Here is an 18,574-nt window from a genome sequence, read left to right as displayed (position 1 = left end):
AAATAGATGACTGGGACATACTAAAAATTAAAAACGTATGTGCATCAAAACACTTCAACAGAAGAGTAAAAAGGGGACCCACAGAATGGGAAAAAAATCTTTTGCAATGACACATCAGACAAGGGACTCTTTTCTACAATATATAGGGAACTACAACACCTCTACAAGAAAAAGACAAATAACCCAGTTAAAAAATGGGCACAGGACATGAACAGACACTTCACCAAGGAGGAGATCCAGGTAGCCAGCAAACATATGAAGAAATTTTCACGATCACTAGCCATCAGAGAGATGCAAATCAAAACAACAATGAGATACCATCTCACACCAGCAATAACAGCAAAATTCAAAAAAAGTAGAGGACAATAAATGCTGGCGAGGATGTGGAGAGACTGGGATGCTGCTGCATTGTTGGTGGGATTGCAAACTGGTCCAACCTCTCTGGAAACTTCCTCAGAAGGCTGGAAATGGAAATACCTTATGATTCAGCAATTCCTCTACTTGGTATTTACCCACAAGAAATATGAGCCATAACATTAGTTGATATATGCACACCAATGTTCATAGCAGCACTATTTACAATAGCAAAAAGATGGAGACAGCCTAAGTGCCCATCAACGGAAGGATGGATACACAAACTGCGGTACATTCACACAGTGGAATACTATGCTACCTTGAAGAACAACAAGGAAGCTGCAAGCTATCACATAACATGGATGAACCTTCAGGACATTATGTTGAGTGAAATTAGTCAGTCACAAAAGGAGAAATACTGCATAGGATCACCACTGTAAAAGACTAAGAACCCATACTAAAGGGGAGGGGGCGGGGATTCTTTGCTGGTTACCGTGATTTGTGGGGTAGGGTGAGGGGAAGAACGGGAAGGTGGAGCACAAAGTAGGGAATAGACACAGGATAGTTTGGGTGTCAGGGAGAGGGGCAATACACAAGAAGGGGGAGGGGAATGGAAGAACAAAGCAGATGGGAAAACAATTAGGCAGGTTTGCATGGGCTAAGTGGGACAGAGGTAAATAATGATATATGCACAACCTTGGAAAAACAGGGCTCTGGAATACGGGGATTGAGACAAGCTTGGAATGGGCAAAAGGGGGAAAATAATGTTAAGATGGTTGGCTGTCTTTTGAATCTTGGTTTCCCTGGCATGCCATTATAAAATAGACACTTGAGGAGAAAAGGAATAGCTAGAAATATCACCATAGAAAGCTTTGTAAGTCTGTTTTCTGCCTATAACTTATTGGAATACCTAAAATGAGGCTACAACATGCCCAGTGAAGGACGCTCCAGAATCTACTGAGGTGGGAAATTTCTACTGGAAAGGACATGCAGACCAGCCTGGAGTGGCTGAAAGAACAGAAGATACTTCTTGAAAGAAAGACCGACAGGAAAATACAAAAAACTAACGGCAGTCCAACTGACTACTACTACAAGAACAAGCAGACATCTCGCCCAGGAGACATCAAAGCAAGCAGTCGGGTCCCATCAGGGCAAACCCCCTTCCAAGTGTGAGACTCAATGGGAATACATGAGCAGACACATGCTCTGACTGGTGACCACGCTGGTCACTAATAAGGGGAAGTGAGGGAAAAACAGCAGTGAAGCTGCAAGCTAAGTCCAACCACGTTCAATAGACTCCTGTGAACCCAGGTGGAGACCTGGTTGGCCAGCAATTTGGCAAGACCTGGGACTCCTGGGGCCAAAGTCAGTGACATAGCCACAGTGACTAGAGTGGATAATGAAGCATCCAGCTGATAAGAAGAGAGGGCATATACATAAGAAGACCCACACTTAACAGATAATACCCACTTACCCTGGCTTCAATGGCTGGATGATCAGAGCTCAACTAGAAAAAGAAAGAAGAAAAAAAGAGTAATCTGATACAATTTGATGAACTTTTGATACAGTAGCTCAAAAGAGGGAACAAATCTTTACAGTGAGGATCATTCCCACTCCCTCAATACACAGGGTAGAAAGGGATGGATGGGCAGCTTGGACATTGGCTACCCAAATTGGGGTTGGGGGGCTACAAAGGCAAGAAGTGACTGGCTTACATGCTTTCAAGAGGGAGCCTAACTCCCTGTCTGGGCAGGGCAGATGAAAGGAGATTGGGATAGCACTCATGAGGTACAATAGTGAATAATTACTGTCGGGACTGACTGTGAGGGTTGGAAATGTAAAGGTAGACTTTTGTAGCAAAAGGAGGGGAGTGGTTGACTTTGCAGTCCAGGAATGGAGGGCCCTGGGACCATCAAGGTAGAAGAGTAGAGTGTGGGACCCTACCCAGAGAAACAGTGACACCTGAAATGAAGGCAGAGGCGATGACACGGAGAGATGGAGCAGCTGGGAAACTCTAGACCCAGAGAGGCAGAGGGGTTGAGTGCTGACAAACAGGGAACAGGCTTGCGGGGTGTACCATTTGGTTGGTTGATGATGTATGGAGGGGATTGTAACCATGGCAATGTAATGATATACTATAGGATGAATGTAAAGCTAATGTTCTCCCATGTAAACTATCACATAATTCACAATAAAAACATCTTTTAAAAAAAGAATCTAATACTAGCCAGTGGAAGACTTTGAGGGACATCTCAAGGGAATAAAAGTGCTATGTAACTATAATGGAAGCAAATGATATATGAAGGAGGCATTGTTAGCTTTCTTCATAGAGATCAAAGCACTTCATGAAAATGGACAAGACATACACATTATTGTAAAGAAAATTGGAGGCAAACAAGCTACCTTCCATCTCACAGACAGACCATAATATCACAGAAATTTGGCGACTGAGCTTAAGGACAAATAAATCCTATGAAAGAGCAAGAATAAAGCCAAGATTACCTCACTAGGAACCCAGTGAGGTTCACAATGACATTTTCATCCTAGTATTTTATTCCTGCATTCAAATGCAGTTTGCAGTAAATATTTCTCATGTTTAAGGCAGCATGATGGTAATAAATCAGCTCTGGAAGTTGACTGCTGTAAATGCCATGTGGTATCAGTTAGATCACAAACCAAAGCCAATTTTAAAAACATTTCCTGCTGGAATACCCACAACATTTTAACAGATGTCTTTTGGGAAAGTTTTAAAGCAAAATAGGCCCCATCAGCATATAAAATAAGACCTAAAAGAAAGTAAAATACGGGGCTGAGGGATTATTATTTTCTTTTGGCAGTAAGAGAAAGATTGGGTAAAATCTTGAGAACTTTGGAGTGAATAAATGAATTTTTCTCTTTCTCACACACACATACCACAAGAAAGATTTGAATTTGAAAAATATTCTTTCAGTATTCACCAAAAAATTTCTTTGAGTGCGTTTGAGCATAATGTCTTATTTTTTGCTATGAACACTGGTCATAAGTATAACTCTAACTTTTGTTGAAACAGCCTCATGGAAAGCTAGGGAAAGAATTTGAGGCTCTAACTGATAAGAGTCAGCAGGGACGGAAATGGGATGGAAACATCAAAAAAACATCTTTTGTCAGGGACAGACAAGATGGGGCATTAGTGGTAGTAGCTGATTCTAAAATGGCACAGCTTGGACTTGGAGGCTTCTCAAAACCAGTGCTAGGAGGACCAGAATGGGAGCTTGGAAAAAGAGGGGGAAATTACTTTGATTTCTTGTCATTTTTACCCAATGTTTTATTGCATAATTGTCAAAAGTACAAAAAAGTCTAAAGAATTATAGAGTGAACACCCATATACTCACGATGGGGAAATTATTTTTAATTTGATATTTGTTTCCACTGGGGCTGATTTTACTCTCTTCAAAGAAATGCTCTTGAGTGAATGCATGGGTGGTCTCTTACTCTTCCCATACACTGCTAGGAAAACCAACATCGTTCAATGTCATTTCTGCACTGAGGGAGAATTCCCAAATCAGGAGTCCCTGAAGGTCGTCTCCTCGGGCCTGGTATTTTGGATGCTTCTTGTTGATGCTGTTTTAGCTCCTCCTGTTCCTTGTTGTTTTGTGCTAGATGTTATTTATATTGAAAAACTGAGTGTGTAAATAATTTGATGTCATTTCTGTAGAAGAGGAGTTCTGTTTGTTTATGCTAGGCACCTGGGGGCACTCACAATCCAACAGATATTTATTGAGCACCGTTGAAGTGGAGTCCTGGTGTGTTGCTGTAGGTTAATGCTCTGTGCTACTTGAACAACAAGGTCAGTGGTTCAAGCTCACCAGCTATCCCTTGGAAACTATACAGGGTTGCTATGAGTTGGAACCAATTTGAAAGCACTTAACAACAAAAACAATATTGAAGTGGAGTCCTGGTGTGCCGCTGTAGAATAAGCACTGGACTGCTGACCACAAAATCAGTGGTTCAAACCCACCAGCTGCTCCTTGAAAACTCTATACAGGGTCGCTATGAATCAGAATTGACTCTCTACCACTTAACAACAATATTGAAGTGGTAGGAATAATACAGTTGTAAACAGAAACAGTTCCTGTCGTTATAAACATTACTCTGAATAAGCAATAGGATTCATTTAAATGGGCCTTCCAAACATCTAGGGAAAATAATGCTTTAAAACATTACCCAAATAGACTGGGACCCTCCTACCTTGTTGGCAGGCTTATAAAATGGTGCATCCACTGTGGAAAATGGTGTGGTGCTTCCTCAAAAAGTTGGAAATAGCAATACCACAAGACCCAGCCATCCCTCTATTTGATATAGATCCCCAAGGAATATGAGCCAGGACACAAGTAGATATATGCACACTCATGTTCATCACAGAACTATTCACAATAGCAAAATGATGGAGATGGTTTAAATGTCAATCAATGAAACAATGGATAAACAAACTTTGGTATATACACAAAATGGAATACTATGCAATGCTGAAGAAGAATGATGAATCTGCAAAACACTTCATACCATGGATGAACCTGGAGGATATTATGCTGAGTGAAGTCCGTCACTAAAGTGCAAGTATTACATAAGAACACTATTGTAAAAACTTGAGAAAAGGTTTTCTTGTTAAAGAAGCATTCTTTTATGGTTACCAGAGATTGGAGGGAAGTAAGAGTAATTCACTAACTAGAGGATGGACACATTTTAGCTCAGGTGATGGGGAGGGCAATATACAAGAAGAAGGAGTGTGGCATAAGAATGATGAAGGCAGGTGAAAACGCAGGGTACATGCAAGAATTAAAAGGGATAGAGGTAAATATTGTTATACACACTAACATGCAACATCAGTATTATACATGGACAGATACACAGGCTGACATGTGTATGGGAGGGAGAGTGGGAGTATACCCACAAATATATGAGTTTGACAGAGAATATGTGTACGTGGGTGTTTATCTTTGCTGCAAATACACCTATGAATGTGGTGGAGCACACAGCAGGCAAACTCATGAAAACGTCTTAGATATTACCAAACATCTTAAGGCAGTGAGTTGCTGGGCTGGGGGCTCAGGACCATAGTCTCAGGGGACAGCATGATCAACTATCATAACATAGTTCACAAAGACAATGTTCTACATTCAACTTTGGTAGGTAGTGTCTGCGGTCATTTAAGGTGCAGCTGTAGGTCTCTCCATATGTGAAGAAAGAGTGTTAAGAATTGAAAAGGCTTGGAATCAATTAGTTCAATGGAACATGTGAACGTCAGTTTCCATGATCCTGAGACCAGAAATCGTGGATGGTGCCTAGCTACCACTACCAACTGCTCTGAAAGAGATCATATTAGAAGGACCCGGATAGAGTGTGAAACAAAATTCATCTTTTTTTTTTTTTTTTTTTTTTTTTAAGAGCAGGATTACTGGTCAGAAGAAGAGTGGAAGAACATGAGACTAGGGCCCTCAGCCACCCTTCAAATCTAGAAAGAAACTCACCCTCCTGGTTCAATTTTCAGCTAAGAGGTAGGGGAGACAACAATACTAGTTAGGTATGCTCACCATGGAATTGTCAACCATTCAAAATCAAAAGGGCAACATTTATCTAATGACAAAGTTGAGAAGGGCTGGGAAGGAGGGTGGATGGGAAATAAGAACCACAGGGAGGAAGTAAGATAATTGTTGCATGGAGGGGATTGTAATCATTGAGATGAAACAAAGTGCAAGATTTGTTTAATGTAAAACTGATGATCTTCTCTGTAAACCTTCACTCAATTCACAAATAAAGGTGGTTTTTTTTTGTTTTGTTTTAAAGAACACTACACTAAGGCAGTTACTAAATCAATAGAAATAAAAACATCACCCATTTTAATATTATAAGCTTGAATACTGGAAATCCACACACCATCTGCAGGAACTTGAGTGCTTATGTCTATGGAGAGAAACCAAAGAACACAATTCTTCCACATTCTAAGCCAAGAGTGCCTAGTTTCAGCCTTCACAAACTAGAGGTTGGAGCTATCAACATAGCAGAGAGGCTGATCAGTTGAAGAGAAATCGGCCTTTCTGCTATGTTGATAGTAGTTCCAACCTCCAGCATGTGAGGGTTGAATCCAACATGTGGGGTGTAAACCAAGGAGACTTTGACCTGATCATGGTGACCAAAATTTAATAGTCTGAGCTAACTCTCTGGATTTGTCATCCTTAGTCATTTCTAGGTGTTACTCATGCTTGTTTAATGAGGTGGGCAGAACCAGGTAAATGTCTGAATTCATACCCACCATATCTGTCAAAATGGTCACTCTGAGTGAATGCCCTAGAGTTGGTTCCAACTCATAGCAACCGTACACAGGATAGAATGAAACACTGCCTTGGTCCTGTACCACCGCCACAATAGTTAGGTCTGAGCCCACTGTGGCTACCCTGTGGCAGTCCATTCCATTGGGGAGCATCCTCTTTTTTGCTGACCCTTCACTTTTCAAAACATGATGTCCTCCACGGATTGGTCCTTCCTGATAACATGTTCAAAATACAGGACATGAGGTCTCACCATTCTTGCTTCTAAGGAGCAATCTGGCTGCACTTTTTCCAAAACAGATTTGTTTTGGCAGTCCATGGGACATTTAATATTCTTCTCCAACACCATAATGCAAACGCATCATTTCGTCTACAGTCTTTCTTATTCACCATCCAACATGCATATGAGGCGACTGAAAATAAGATGTGCTTGGGTCTGGCGCATCTTAGTCCTCAAACTGATAAATTAGCTCTTCAGCACTTTAAAGAGGTCTTTTACAGCAGATTTTCCTATTGCAATATCTTGTTTGATTTCTTGACTGCTGCTTCCATGAGTATTGATTGTGGATCCAAGCAAAATGAAGCCAATTTCAATCTTTTCTCCATTTATCATGATATTACCTATTGGTCCAGTTGTGAGGATTTTTGTTTTCTTTACACTGAGATGCAATCCATACTGAAGGCTGTAGTCTTTGAATTTCAATAGTAAGTATTTTAAGTCCTCTTTGCTTTCAGCAACCAAGATTGAATCATATATGGCAGGTCGTTAGGTTGTTAATGAATCTTTCCTCCAATCCTGATGCCGTGTTCTTCTTCATATAATCCAGTTCCTCAGATTACTTGCGCTCAGCATACAGATTGAATAAATACGGTCAAAGGATACAACTCTGTAACACACTTTTCCTGATTTTAAACCATTCAGTATTCCTTTGTTGCTCTCTAATGACTACCTCTTGGTCTTTATACAGGTTCCTCATGAGCACAATTAAGTGTTCTGGAATACCCATTTTTTTGCAATGTTAATTTGTTATGATTCATAAATCTGTTATGATCAACAAAGTGGAAAGCCTTGCATAATCAATAGAGCATAAGTAAACATTTTTTCTCGTATTCTATGCTTTTAGCCAAGATTCAGCTGCCATCAGCAATGCTATCCCTGGCTCCACGGCCTGTTCTGAGTCCTGCTTGAATTTCTGGTAACTCTGGTACTGTTGCAACCATTTTTGGATTATCTTCAGAAAAATTTTACTTGCATGTGATACTAGTGATATATTAGATGATTTGTTCATTCTGTTGGATCACCTCTCTTTGAAATGAGCACAAACATGCATCTCGTTCAATCTGTTGGCCGGGTAGCTATTGTTCAAATATCTTGGCACAGATGAGTGAGCGCCTCCAGAGCTGCATCACTTTGTTCAAAGGCTTCCATTTGCAGTCCATCACTTACTGGAGCTTTGTTTTACACCCATGCCTTCAGTGCAGCTTGGACTTCTTCCTTCAATACCATCGGTTCTTAGTCACGTGACCTCTTGAAATAGTTGAACATTGACCATTTATTTTTGTTACAGTGACTCTGTGTCCATCTTCTTTTGATGCTTTCTGTACCATTCAGTATTTTGCCCTTGTTTTTGTTAAGTGCCATCAAGTCAGTTCCAATCCATAGTGACCCTGTATAGGGTTTCCAAGGAGCATCTGGTGCATCTGATCTGCCAAACCTGTGGTTAGCAGACTAGTGCTTACCCTACACAGAATCTGTCAATATTTCAAGTCAAGTCTTGACTTTTTGTCTTCAGTTCTTTCAGCTTGAGAAATGTTCAAGCTGTTCTTCCCTTTTGGTTCTCTAACTCCAAGCCTTTGCACATTTCATTATATGTTGTCTTCTTTAGCTGCCCTTTGAAATTTTCCATTCAGCTTTTATTTCCTCATTTCTTCTACTCACTTTAGCTTCTCTACAGCTCTGGTAGCGTAGTGGTTACAAGTCGGACTGCTAACCTCAAGGTCAACAATTTGAAACTACCAGCCATTCCATGGGAGAAAGATTAGGTTTTCTTCTCCCATAAAGATTTACAGCCTTGGAAACCCTATAAAGGGTCACTATGAGTCAGAACTGAGTTCACGGCACATAACCACCACCACCTACACTTAAAAGCAAGTTTCAGAGTCTCTCCTGAAATCCATTTGGTCTTTTATTTCTTTCCTGTCTTTTTAAAAACCTTATGTATTTTTCATGGATGATGTTCTTCATGTCATCCCACAACTCTTCTGGTCTTCAGTCTAATACATCAAATCTGTTCTTGAAATGGTCTCTAAGTTTAGGTGGGACATGTTCAAGGTCATATTTTGGCTCTCATGGACTTGTTTTCATTTTCTTCAGCTTCAGCCTAAACTTGCATATAAGCAATTGATGGTCTGTTCCACAGTCTGCCCTGACCTTGTTTTGGCTGACGATATTGAGCTTTTCCACTGTCTCTTTCCACAGATGTAGTCAATTTGATCCCTGTGTATTCCATCTGGTGAGGTCCTGTGTATGGTGGTGGTATGCCATGGAGTTGGTTCCAACTCATAACAACCCTGTATAGGGTTTCCAAGCTTGTAAATCTTGATGGGAGCAAAAAGCCTCATCTTTCTCCCCCAGAACAGCTGGTAATTTTGAACTGCTAGACCTTGAGGTTAGCAGCCCAACTCATAACCACTATGCTACCAGAGCTCCATGAGATCCTGTGTATAGTCAGCTTTAATGTTTTTTTTTATTATTTAAATAAGTGTTTATTGTGAACTGAGTGCTAGTTTACATGGGAAAACATTGGCTTCACACCATAGTTTCACTGCAATGATTACAGGTCTCCTCCGTGCATCATCATTCAACAGTATTTGCTTTCATTCCCGGTTTTTGTGGGGTTTTTTGGGGGGAGGCAGGGGGAGATGTACAGAGAAAGACTCAGGAACATATAATAATTTAAACAACCAATGGGCACATTCTGCAAGCCTGCCTCCAGCCTGCCAGCACCTGGCCGCCAGCACCCAGTCCCTCTCTTTCCATGAGTCTAGAGTCCTCAGCTGCTCTATTTCTCAATGTCATCATCTCTGCCTTCATCTCTGGTGTCGCTGCTTCTCCGGATAGGGCCCCACATTCTGTTCATGCTCTTCTCCCTTGATGGTCCTAGGGTCCTCTGTTCTTGGACTGTAAGATTAACTATCCCCCCCGCCCCTTTTGGTACACAACTTCTACCTTTACAGTTGTGACAGTTGCAATTAGTCATGATAACAATTACTCACTATTGAATCATAAGAATCTCATCCCCATCTCTTTTCACCAGACCCGTCTAGACAAGATGAAAACTATTCAGTGGGGATTCTACCTTCCCCTGCACACTCTTAAATTGAACTCCCTCTTGAAAACTTGCAAGCTCGTCACTTTGTACCTTTATCACCCCCTCATTTTAGGTAGCCAATGCCTAAGTTGCCCATCCCTATTGAAGGAATACCATTGATACTTGATGTGAAGACTCTTTCCCTCTCAGTTGGTATTTGAGCTACTACATCTGTAAGTATAGGTCAAGTTCATCAAATTGTAGCAATTTACACTCGTTTGCTTTATCAAAAATTGTTGGGTTTTGTTTTGTTTTTTTAAATCTTCCTCTAGTTGAGTTTTTATTATCAAGCCATCAAGGCTAGGTCAAATGGGTACTATCTGCAAGTTTGGACATTCTTGTGCATTTCCCCTCACTTGATATCAGCTGGATGCTTCAATCTCAGCTCAGGAATCCCCAGGTCTAACCGCACTTCGGACCAACCAGCCCTTCCTCTTTCTCTCCTCTTCAGATCAGCAGTAGTCTATGGAGCGTGACTGAACTCAGCCCATTTCTTCATTGCTGCCTTTCCCTCTCTTCCACTCACCACTAGACCAACATGGTCGCCAGCAAGCTTACATGGCTGCTTATGTGTTCCCTTTGAGTTTCAGTCTTGGAGGGGGGTTTGTTCTGAAGGGACTTGATGGCTTCCCAGTGAACAACTTGTTCTTGTAGTAGCCAATTCATACTGCCATTTTTGTTTTGGATTTTAATGTTGTTTTAAAAGGGTAATTGTAATGAATAAGTCTTACAAAATTTGATCATAGGATCTCCAGCATCATTTCTATCACCAAGGCCATATTTTCCAAGTACAGATCCTTCCTCTTTGTTTCACATTCTAATCACCAATAATTATTAATGCATCTTGATTGCATGTTCGATCAATTTCATACTGAAGAAGTTTGTAGAATTCTTCTATTTCATCATCACTGGCTTTAGTAAGTGGTGCTTAAATTTGAATAATAGTGGTATTAACTGCTTTTCCTTATAGGTTTATGGATATTAACCTATTACAGACAGTACTGTACTTCAAGATATATCCTGAAATATTCTTTTTGATGCTGAATGCAACATCATTCCTCTGAAATTTGACATTCCTGGCATACTCCACCATATGATTGTCTGATTCAAAATGGCAATGCCAGGCCATTTCAGCTCACTAACGCCTAGGATAGGGATCTTTGTGGTTCTATTTCATTTTTGACAACTTTCAATTTTCTTAGATTCACACTTCATACATTCCGTGTTCCAATTATTAATGGATGTTTGCAGCTGTTTCTTCTCATTTTGAGTTGTGCTCCATCAGCAAATGCAGGTTTCAATTTCATTGCTCCATTCAAGTCATTATGGTCAACTTTACTTTCAGGAGGCAGTCATGTTTTGATTGCCTTCCAACCTTAGGGGCTCTTCTTCTGGCCCTATATCTGACAAGGTTTTGCTGGTACTCATAAGGTTTTCAGTGGCTAAACATTCAGAAGTAGTCCACCTTTTCTATTTGTAGAGCCACTGCTGGTGTTGTTTAGTGTTTGGAGTCAGTTCCAACTCACAGGGTTTCCAAGAAGTAGCTGGTGGGTTTGACCCTACAGAATCACTTGTTGCAAATAGATCTATATCAAAATTACCTGGGCTGAGGAGATAGCATTGCTTAACTTTAACAAATTAATGAGCAAATCTGTCAGCTAAAACTTAGAAATTGATAATGGATTTAGTCCCCAAATGTTCCCAAAAGAAATGTATATCTGCTGTAGACTTAAGAATAACTAGGCCCCGCATACATCAGTATTGGAACCAAGTGTTGGAATCCTTTTCTATCATTGTCATCACCTATTTGAACGAAGATGGTAAGTACCTTTGGGTCTCTCATCATTGTTATAACACTCAGAGCTTCTGTCATTCAAGTCAACAAATACTTTTTTGAAGTCTCACAATGGGGGAGACACTTCGCTATCATTATGGAAGAGTAAAAGAAAAATAAATAGGGCTCCTGGACTCCAGGAATTTATCATCTAATAGATGGAAGAAGAAGAATAAGAAGAAAAAAACCCCACACATACAGGAATAATTTGTTTTACATTAAAATGGTGCTATATAGAGTAAGTCCTATTATAAATGTATAATTGAATCCCAAATTGAGCTGGCTTAGTATTTAAGAGAGTTTCAGTGTCTATCTCAGTATATTTCACAAAGAAGATTTGGGCTACCAGATTATTCTCCAAACAGTACTGTCTACATAATTTGTGGAGCCCGGTACAAAGTGAAAATGCAGGGCCCCCTGTTGAGAACTTAAGAATCTCAGGACAGTGACAGTAGAGAGTTAAACCAAAAGTGGGCCTTGTACAACTGCACAGGTTGTACACACCTGAAACTGGCCTGTCTCCAACTAGAGTTAGTTTCTGAATATGAGGAGGAGGCAAAGTTTGAGCAGTTCAAGGGAGGGAATTATCCAGGAAGTTGTCTTCCAACTAGTTCACAGGAAAATACAATCATTCTATGAAAAGAAAATAATTTGGTCTTTCCCAAATTAACAAATGGGGTGAGATATAAAATATAGAAAGAGTACAATTTCCAAAGACAATCTCACCAGGTAAGCGTGGTGATGATAATAATAATAAGGTGTACATTTACTGATGCACAGAGCTTATCATGTGCCAGGATTATTCCAAGTATATTTACTCCGTTCATCCTCAGAACAGCAAAACAGCTCTGGAAGTTTGATTCTATTATACCTATCTTACAGATAAGAAAACTGACCTTAAAGAGGCTGAGTAATTATCGCTGGTCAAATAAATAATTTGCTCACAGCAAGCAAGTGCCTGGGGCCAGGATTTGGACTCAGTTTAGCTCTAGGTCTATATTCTTAATCACTGTTTATGCTAAACCCCAAATAAAACCAAACCCAGTGTCTTGGAGTTTATTTCAACTTACAGGATCCTATAAGAGTAGAACTGCCCCATAGGGGTTGTTGTTGTTCAGTGCTGTGGAGTTGGCTCCATCTCATAGCGACACTGTGCACAACAGAACGGAACACGGCCGCCCACTGCTACTGTCACTGTGCAAAGCCATCTTGTTTGGGGTTTATAAACCATAGAGTTTGTTGTTGTTGTTAGGTGCCATGGAGTCAGTTCTAATGGTGACCCTGTATAGTGTTTCTGAGGAGTGACTGGTGAGTTTAAACCACCGACCTTGTGGTTAGTAGTCAAGTGCTTATCCTACAGCACCACACCAGGGTTTTGTTGCTGTTGTTGAGTGCTGTCGAATCAATTTCGATTCATAGAGATCCTGTACAGGGTTTCCAAGGAGCAGCTGGTAGGTTTGAGCTGCCAACCTTGTGATTCACAGTCCAGTACTTACCCTACAATGCCAAGGCTGTAAAGCTTTAAGGAAGCAGACTGCCATGTCTTTCTTCCTCAGAGTGCCTAGTAAGTTTGAACCAATGACTTTTGGTTAACAGCCAAGAACCTAACCACTGCATCACCAGGGTTCCTTCTAATTCAGCTACCTCTAAATATACTCATTTAAAAGGAAGGAAGTTATCCCAGTATATTCATATTCATTCATTCATATCATGAATTTGGTTTAACTGGAGTATATTGTGTGCTGTGTGCATGTTTTTAATTTTTTTCTTTTTTTGCATTTCATGTTCTTAGTTTAACAGCACCCGCTCGCCCTCCCCCACTGAGTGTTGCCACATGACCCCTTGGAGTAGAAAGGTATTGGCTCTGAGAACCTTCCTTCACAGCCCTACCCCACTCTCTCCACAAACTTTCATTTTCTTCTCTTTAATTTTACTGCAAACTCTCTTTCTAACTAACGGTGTTTTCTTGTCAATCAACATAGAGAGCGGTATTTTCCTAACTTGAATTAAATCAAGTATAATGTAGACAACTATGCCTTTGGATTTTTGCCCATTTACTGTCCCCTCCCCGCTAAATTGCAATTAAGGGCATCATCTGATGCTGTTCCTGGACTTTGTAATTTCCAGGAAAGAAATTCAGACTTGCCCTATATTTATCAGAAGTGTTAGATTCAGCTTCTCAAATCAAAACCAAGAGTGGGACAAAATGATTCTGTGGGTCTGGGCTGTAGTCAGGTCCCCATTCTTTCTGTGTTCCCCAGTCCATTGTTATTCAAGGAAGGAATCACCTACAAAATGGAGGGTGGGGGTCGCTCCAGCTCTAGCTCACTTGCACACTGGCTCTTGGTCTCTCTCTCTCTCTCTTTCTGTCCCTTTTGCATGCACCAAACTTTTTTTTTCTCTTTGGAAGTTACCTAGGAAACAAAGTCTTTTGTGCCCGAACTTTATTTGAGCTATTCACTTCGCTGGGAATCTGCACAAAAGCTGAAGAGAGAAAGAAGGTTGCAGGCAGTCTTTTACTAAAATGTTCATGGCGAACACATTTTTCTCAAGGGGGGGAATCATATCCTCTTGGGTGTGTTGGGGGGCTGCGCAGGAACCTCTGACAAGGTAAGCAAATGCTGTGTGTTCAATCAAGAGGCTCTGTAATCAGCTCCTTAAGGGCATGAGAACCATTCATTTGACAGTCTGTGAAATCCTTTGAAGCAACATAAGATTGCTAAATGTGAGAAGAGAAATGAAAGCTAAATGAGCCTGGCTTCAATATAGAATATTATAGAAAGCTTAATGAAATAAGAGGAAAAGTATTAATTTTAAACAAATGTTCACCTTCTTCTAAATTGTGTAAACAAATAACACTCAGTTCAGTGATGAAAACTGGGTCTTTTAATAATCTGATGTAGCAAGCCAACTTGGAAATAAAAATCAGGATGGAGTCTTTTTAATAAGCTGGGCTAGGAGTCTAACTCTGAAATAAAAGTTAGACAAGATTAATGTTTATCAAAGAATTCTCAAATGCCGTATAGAAGTGAAAGCACCCTAACTTGTACAACTGGGAGAAAAGCTTCACACTTCTGCAAACCCCACAGAAAATAGCCTCCCAGATTTGAAAACAAAATACACTTGAATCTTTCTCAGTAACAGCATTTGTATTTTCCACTGGAGTTGGGAGGGGAAGACTGTTACTTTGGCTTTTCCCTGTGTATACAGTATCCATAAAAGGGTGCTGCTGAAATGGTTTTCACTAATGCTGGAATCCTACAGTGAAATGAACTGGCCCCTTGGATTTGGTTGGCTTGTCTTTCAGGTACTTGGTTTTGGAATGACTCCTGCCTCTAGGTTTTCTGGCATGCTTTCTGAATTTTGACACAGGCATCTAAGTCATCGCCTTCCTTTGATCCTAGCCACCTAGCATTCGATAGGAATTTATGGTGACATAGATATCCAGCTGTGGACCTGGCTTCCACTGGATTCGAGATTCATATTTCTTTTTACTTTGAAGTTTAGAGATTTCTGGTTACTTTATCTCTCTTCTGAATCCACTTAACCTAAAGAGCATGTTTATTTAGCCTATTTTTCCTTTGCCTTTGTGTCTCTTGACTATTGAAATCATACTTTGAATTAGTTGTGTGTTCTACCTTCAGAAATTTCTCCTTTGTCCTGAAAACTTATTTCTGACTTCATGTCTCTTAACTAAACTGTGAAATGCCTTATATGTGTGTTTGTGAACTAAGAAGGCTGAGTCTGTATATATTTCATTTGCAGTCTCATCCCCCAGAGGATGAAGATACAGATGTCATGTTAGGGCAGAGGCCGAAAAACCCGATACACAACATCCCCTCAACACTGGATAAGCAGACCAACTGGAGCAAAGCCCTACCTCTCCCAACACCAGAGGAGAAGATGAAACAAGATGCCCAAGTGATTTCTTCTTGCATTATTCCCATCAATGTCACTGGTATGGTTCTGTTCTTTTCTTAGGGGCAATTGGGTTGGAATATTCTGTCTGTTAGATATAGCCAATATTTGTGTTGCTGGGACTACCATTAAGATACCACTTAATAAACAGGTAATAACTTTTTCATCCAAATTGTTGTTGTTGTTAAGTGCCATCGAGTCGGTTCCGACCCATAGCGACCCTGAACAGGGTTTCCGAGGCTGTAAATCTTTACGGGAGCAGAAAGCCTCATCTTTCTCCCACAGAGCAGCTGGTAGTTTCGAACTGCTGACCTTGTGGTTTGCATCCTGATTCGTAACCACTACGCTACCAGAGCTCCTTATACAACTCAAAAAATGTGTACAATGCTTTAGTTAGATTTTTAACAATAATTTGCATATGCTGTGCTGTGCCATTTTTTTTGTAAATGATAGTTTCTTTGTGAGAGAAAAAAAAAATTAACTGAAAGCTCTCTGGCCATAGCTGACTGAACTAATGGAGAAAGTGGCAGTGATTAATCACATGATAATGCGTGGCACTACAAGAAAGAAAACCACAAGCCCCAGGTTTCTAAAATTGCAAGTAATGGTCATATAGGCCAACAACAAAATTTGTTTCCATGCTTCCTTGGATGAAGGTAGGCTTTTTTACAAAGATCAAGGAGACTTTAAGGATTGACTCTAAGGATTTTTAAGCTAACAATTTATGGATGCCTAGATGAAGGCTGTATTGTATTCTAAAACCAGTAAGCCTTTTTGTCTTTCATTTTCTACTCCTCCTTCTGTATAGTAATAGTTTATCAGTCTAGGTAGAATAAAAGCCTGTTTGCATTGTACTTTCCGTGTATATTGGCAACAATTTTAAATTCTAGAATTGAATCTGGTAACTTTAGTTATAAGTAAAATAGTGTTATGGAACACTCAGATGTTCAAGAGAGAAATTAACAGATCTATACATTGGGCTTTCTTTAAACATCTATAGTATTTATACTTTATTTATATATTGACATTTTAAGAACAGCCATATTTTGAGTCTTTTTCATTCTGGTAATCTGTGACTAATGATTATCTATCTCTTGAGATGTGTTTGGAACATGGATAGTATTAACCTCGCTCACATTTCTCTCACACAAAGAGAGAAGCCAATGGTGATTAGGTATCTGGGGCAGATATTATTTCCTTCCTGAAAAAAAGAGAGTTTAGTTGATCATGAGCTGGAAGTTTATTTTTTTGATTACTTATTCAACTTGGAGGATAAATTTTTCTAAGGATCTTCACTTATCTGACTTCCATAATTGAAACGGGATGTATTAGGAAGTTCAGCTGCCCAGACATATCATTTTGACACCCTCTTAAACTAACTTTCAACTGTGGGAACATCAGCACCTGCTTTCTTGAGGGCACTGTCAGTAAAATCTTGTTTTCCAATTTAGTACCATGATTATAAGGTGTCCTTGTGGCATGCTGGTTAAGCGCTGAAAGGTCAGTTCTTATGCCCTACTAACCAATCCTCAGGAGAAGGTTGTGGCAGTCTCCAACCATAAAGATTACAGCCTTGAACTTATATGAAAAGACAAGTAAAACCAAATGTATAGAGGCCAAAGTTTACTCGTTTCCTGCCAGGGGCAGGAGGGAGAGGGAAAAGAAGGGCTAATTGTGATAGAAAAATCCCATTTATTAAGGGTAGGGTTGCGCAGACAATTATTGTTTTGCTTTCAGTAAGTTGTACACATAGAAAAAGTTGAATTGGCAAAAGTTGTGTGAGATATATATTTACAATAGCAACAATACACACACAAAAAGTAGCTGATGAGGCTTTTTGTGTACTACTAGAAGTTTCCTGGGATTTTGTTCCTTAGTTTGAAGGTTTAGGGTCATGATTTCATAAGACATCCCAGGTCAGTGGCTTAATAGCATGCTTAGTGCTTCAATTCTACCTTCTAGTTCATTGAACAGCACACCTAGGATCATAAAAGCTTGCAAGTAGCCATCCAAGGCACAATTGACCTCTAGTCACCTGACACAACAGAGGAAGGAGGAGATTCAGGAATAGGAGGAGGATATGAAATGTGTGCCTAATTGCCTTCATGAACATCTGGCTTCTTTGCCATAAAACCAGAGGAACTGGATGGTGCGCAGCTACCATTAATGAACATTTTTATAAATGATTCCATATAAGAATCCTGATCCAAAGGGAGAAAACGCAGAATAGAATTAAAAATTTTCATGAACTCTAGACTTTCTGGAGTCATGGAGCCTGAATGAAACCCTAGAACTATTGCCTTAAGACAATCTTTAAATCTTAAACCAAAAGTATTCCCTGAAGTCATCTTAAAACCAAACAGTAGTTTCACTTAACTAGTAAAAAATGTCTGCCTGGAGCATTGTGCTCATTTTAAAACTGTCCATACAGGATCAAATTGACAACAGGGAACTCAAAAGATTAGATAGGAGCCTTAGGGTGCTTGGATTTTATGTTAATGAGGGAGGAACAACTCAGAAATGGGAGATGAGAATGGTTACACAACTCAGAGAATGTAAGCACAATTGTTAAATTGTCCATGGAGAAACTATTGAGTGCTCTCAGTAACTCTCAATAACTACAATATAAGTAAAATGTAGGAGGAAATGACTGGACACCCTCTGGGGCAGTTCTCCTTTGTCCTGTAGGGTTGCTAGGTGTTGGAATTGACTTGATGGCAATGATTTTTGTTTTGGATACTATGGTTATAGGTCACTGTTTTGTGATTTTTTTTTTTTTTTTTTTTTTTTTT

At 39.9% G+C, this 18,574-nt stretch overlaps 1 protein-coding gene across 2 annotated transcripts in view; it reads left to right on the top strand.

The window, feature by feature from the left end:
- Positions 1 to 18,574, top strand: part of NHS (Nance-Horan syndrome (congenital cataracts and dental anomalies)) — a 468,981-nt gene that overhangs the window by 429,643 nt on the left and 20,764 nt on the right. The window contains exons 4-5 of one of the 2 annotated variants that reach the window (XM_006835598.1): positions 13,657 to 13,719; positions 15,630 to 15,822. In XM_006835598.1, the coding sequence (XP_006835661.1) occupies positions 13,657 to 13,719; positions 15,630 to 15,822 (256 nt within the window). The remainder of the gene's footprint in view (positions 1 to 13,656; positions 13,720 to 15,629; positions 15,823 to 18,574) is intronic. The other variant, XM_006835599.1, reaches the window with a different exon arrangement.

The sequence above is a fragment of the Chrysochloris asiatica genome, unplaced genomic scaffold (assembly GCF_000296735.1).
Source record: "Chrysochloris asiatica unplaced genomic scaffold, ChrAsi1.0 scaffold00018, whole genome shotgun sequence".
NCBI lineage: Eukaryota > Metazoa > Chordata > Mammalia > Afrosoricida > Chrysochloridae > Chrysochloris > Chrysochloris asiatica.
This window is presented reverse-complemented; position numbering and strand designations above follow the sequence as displayed.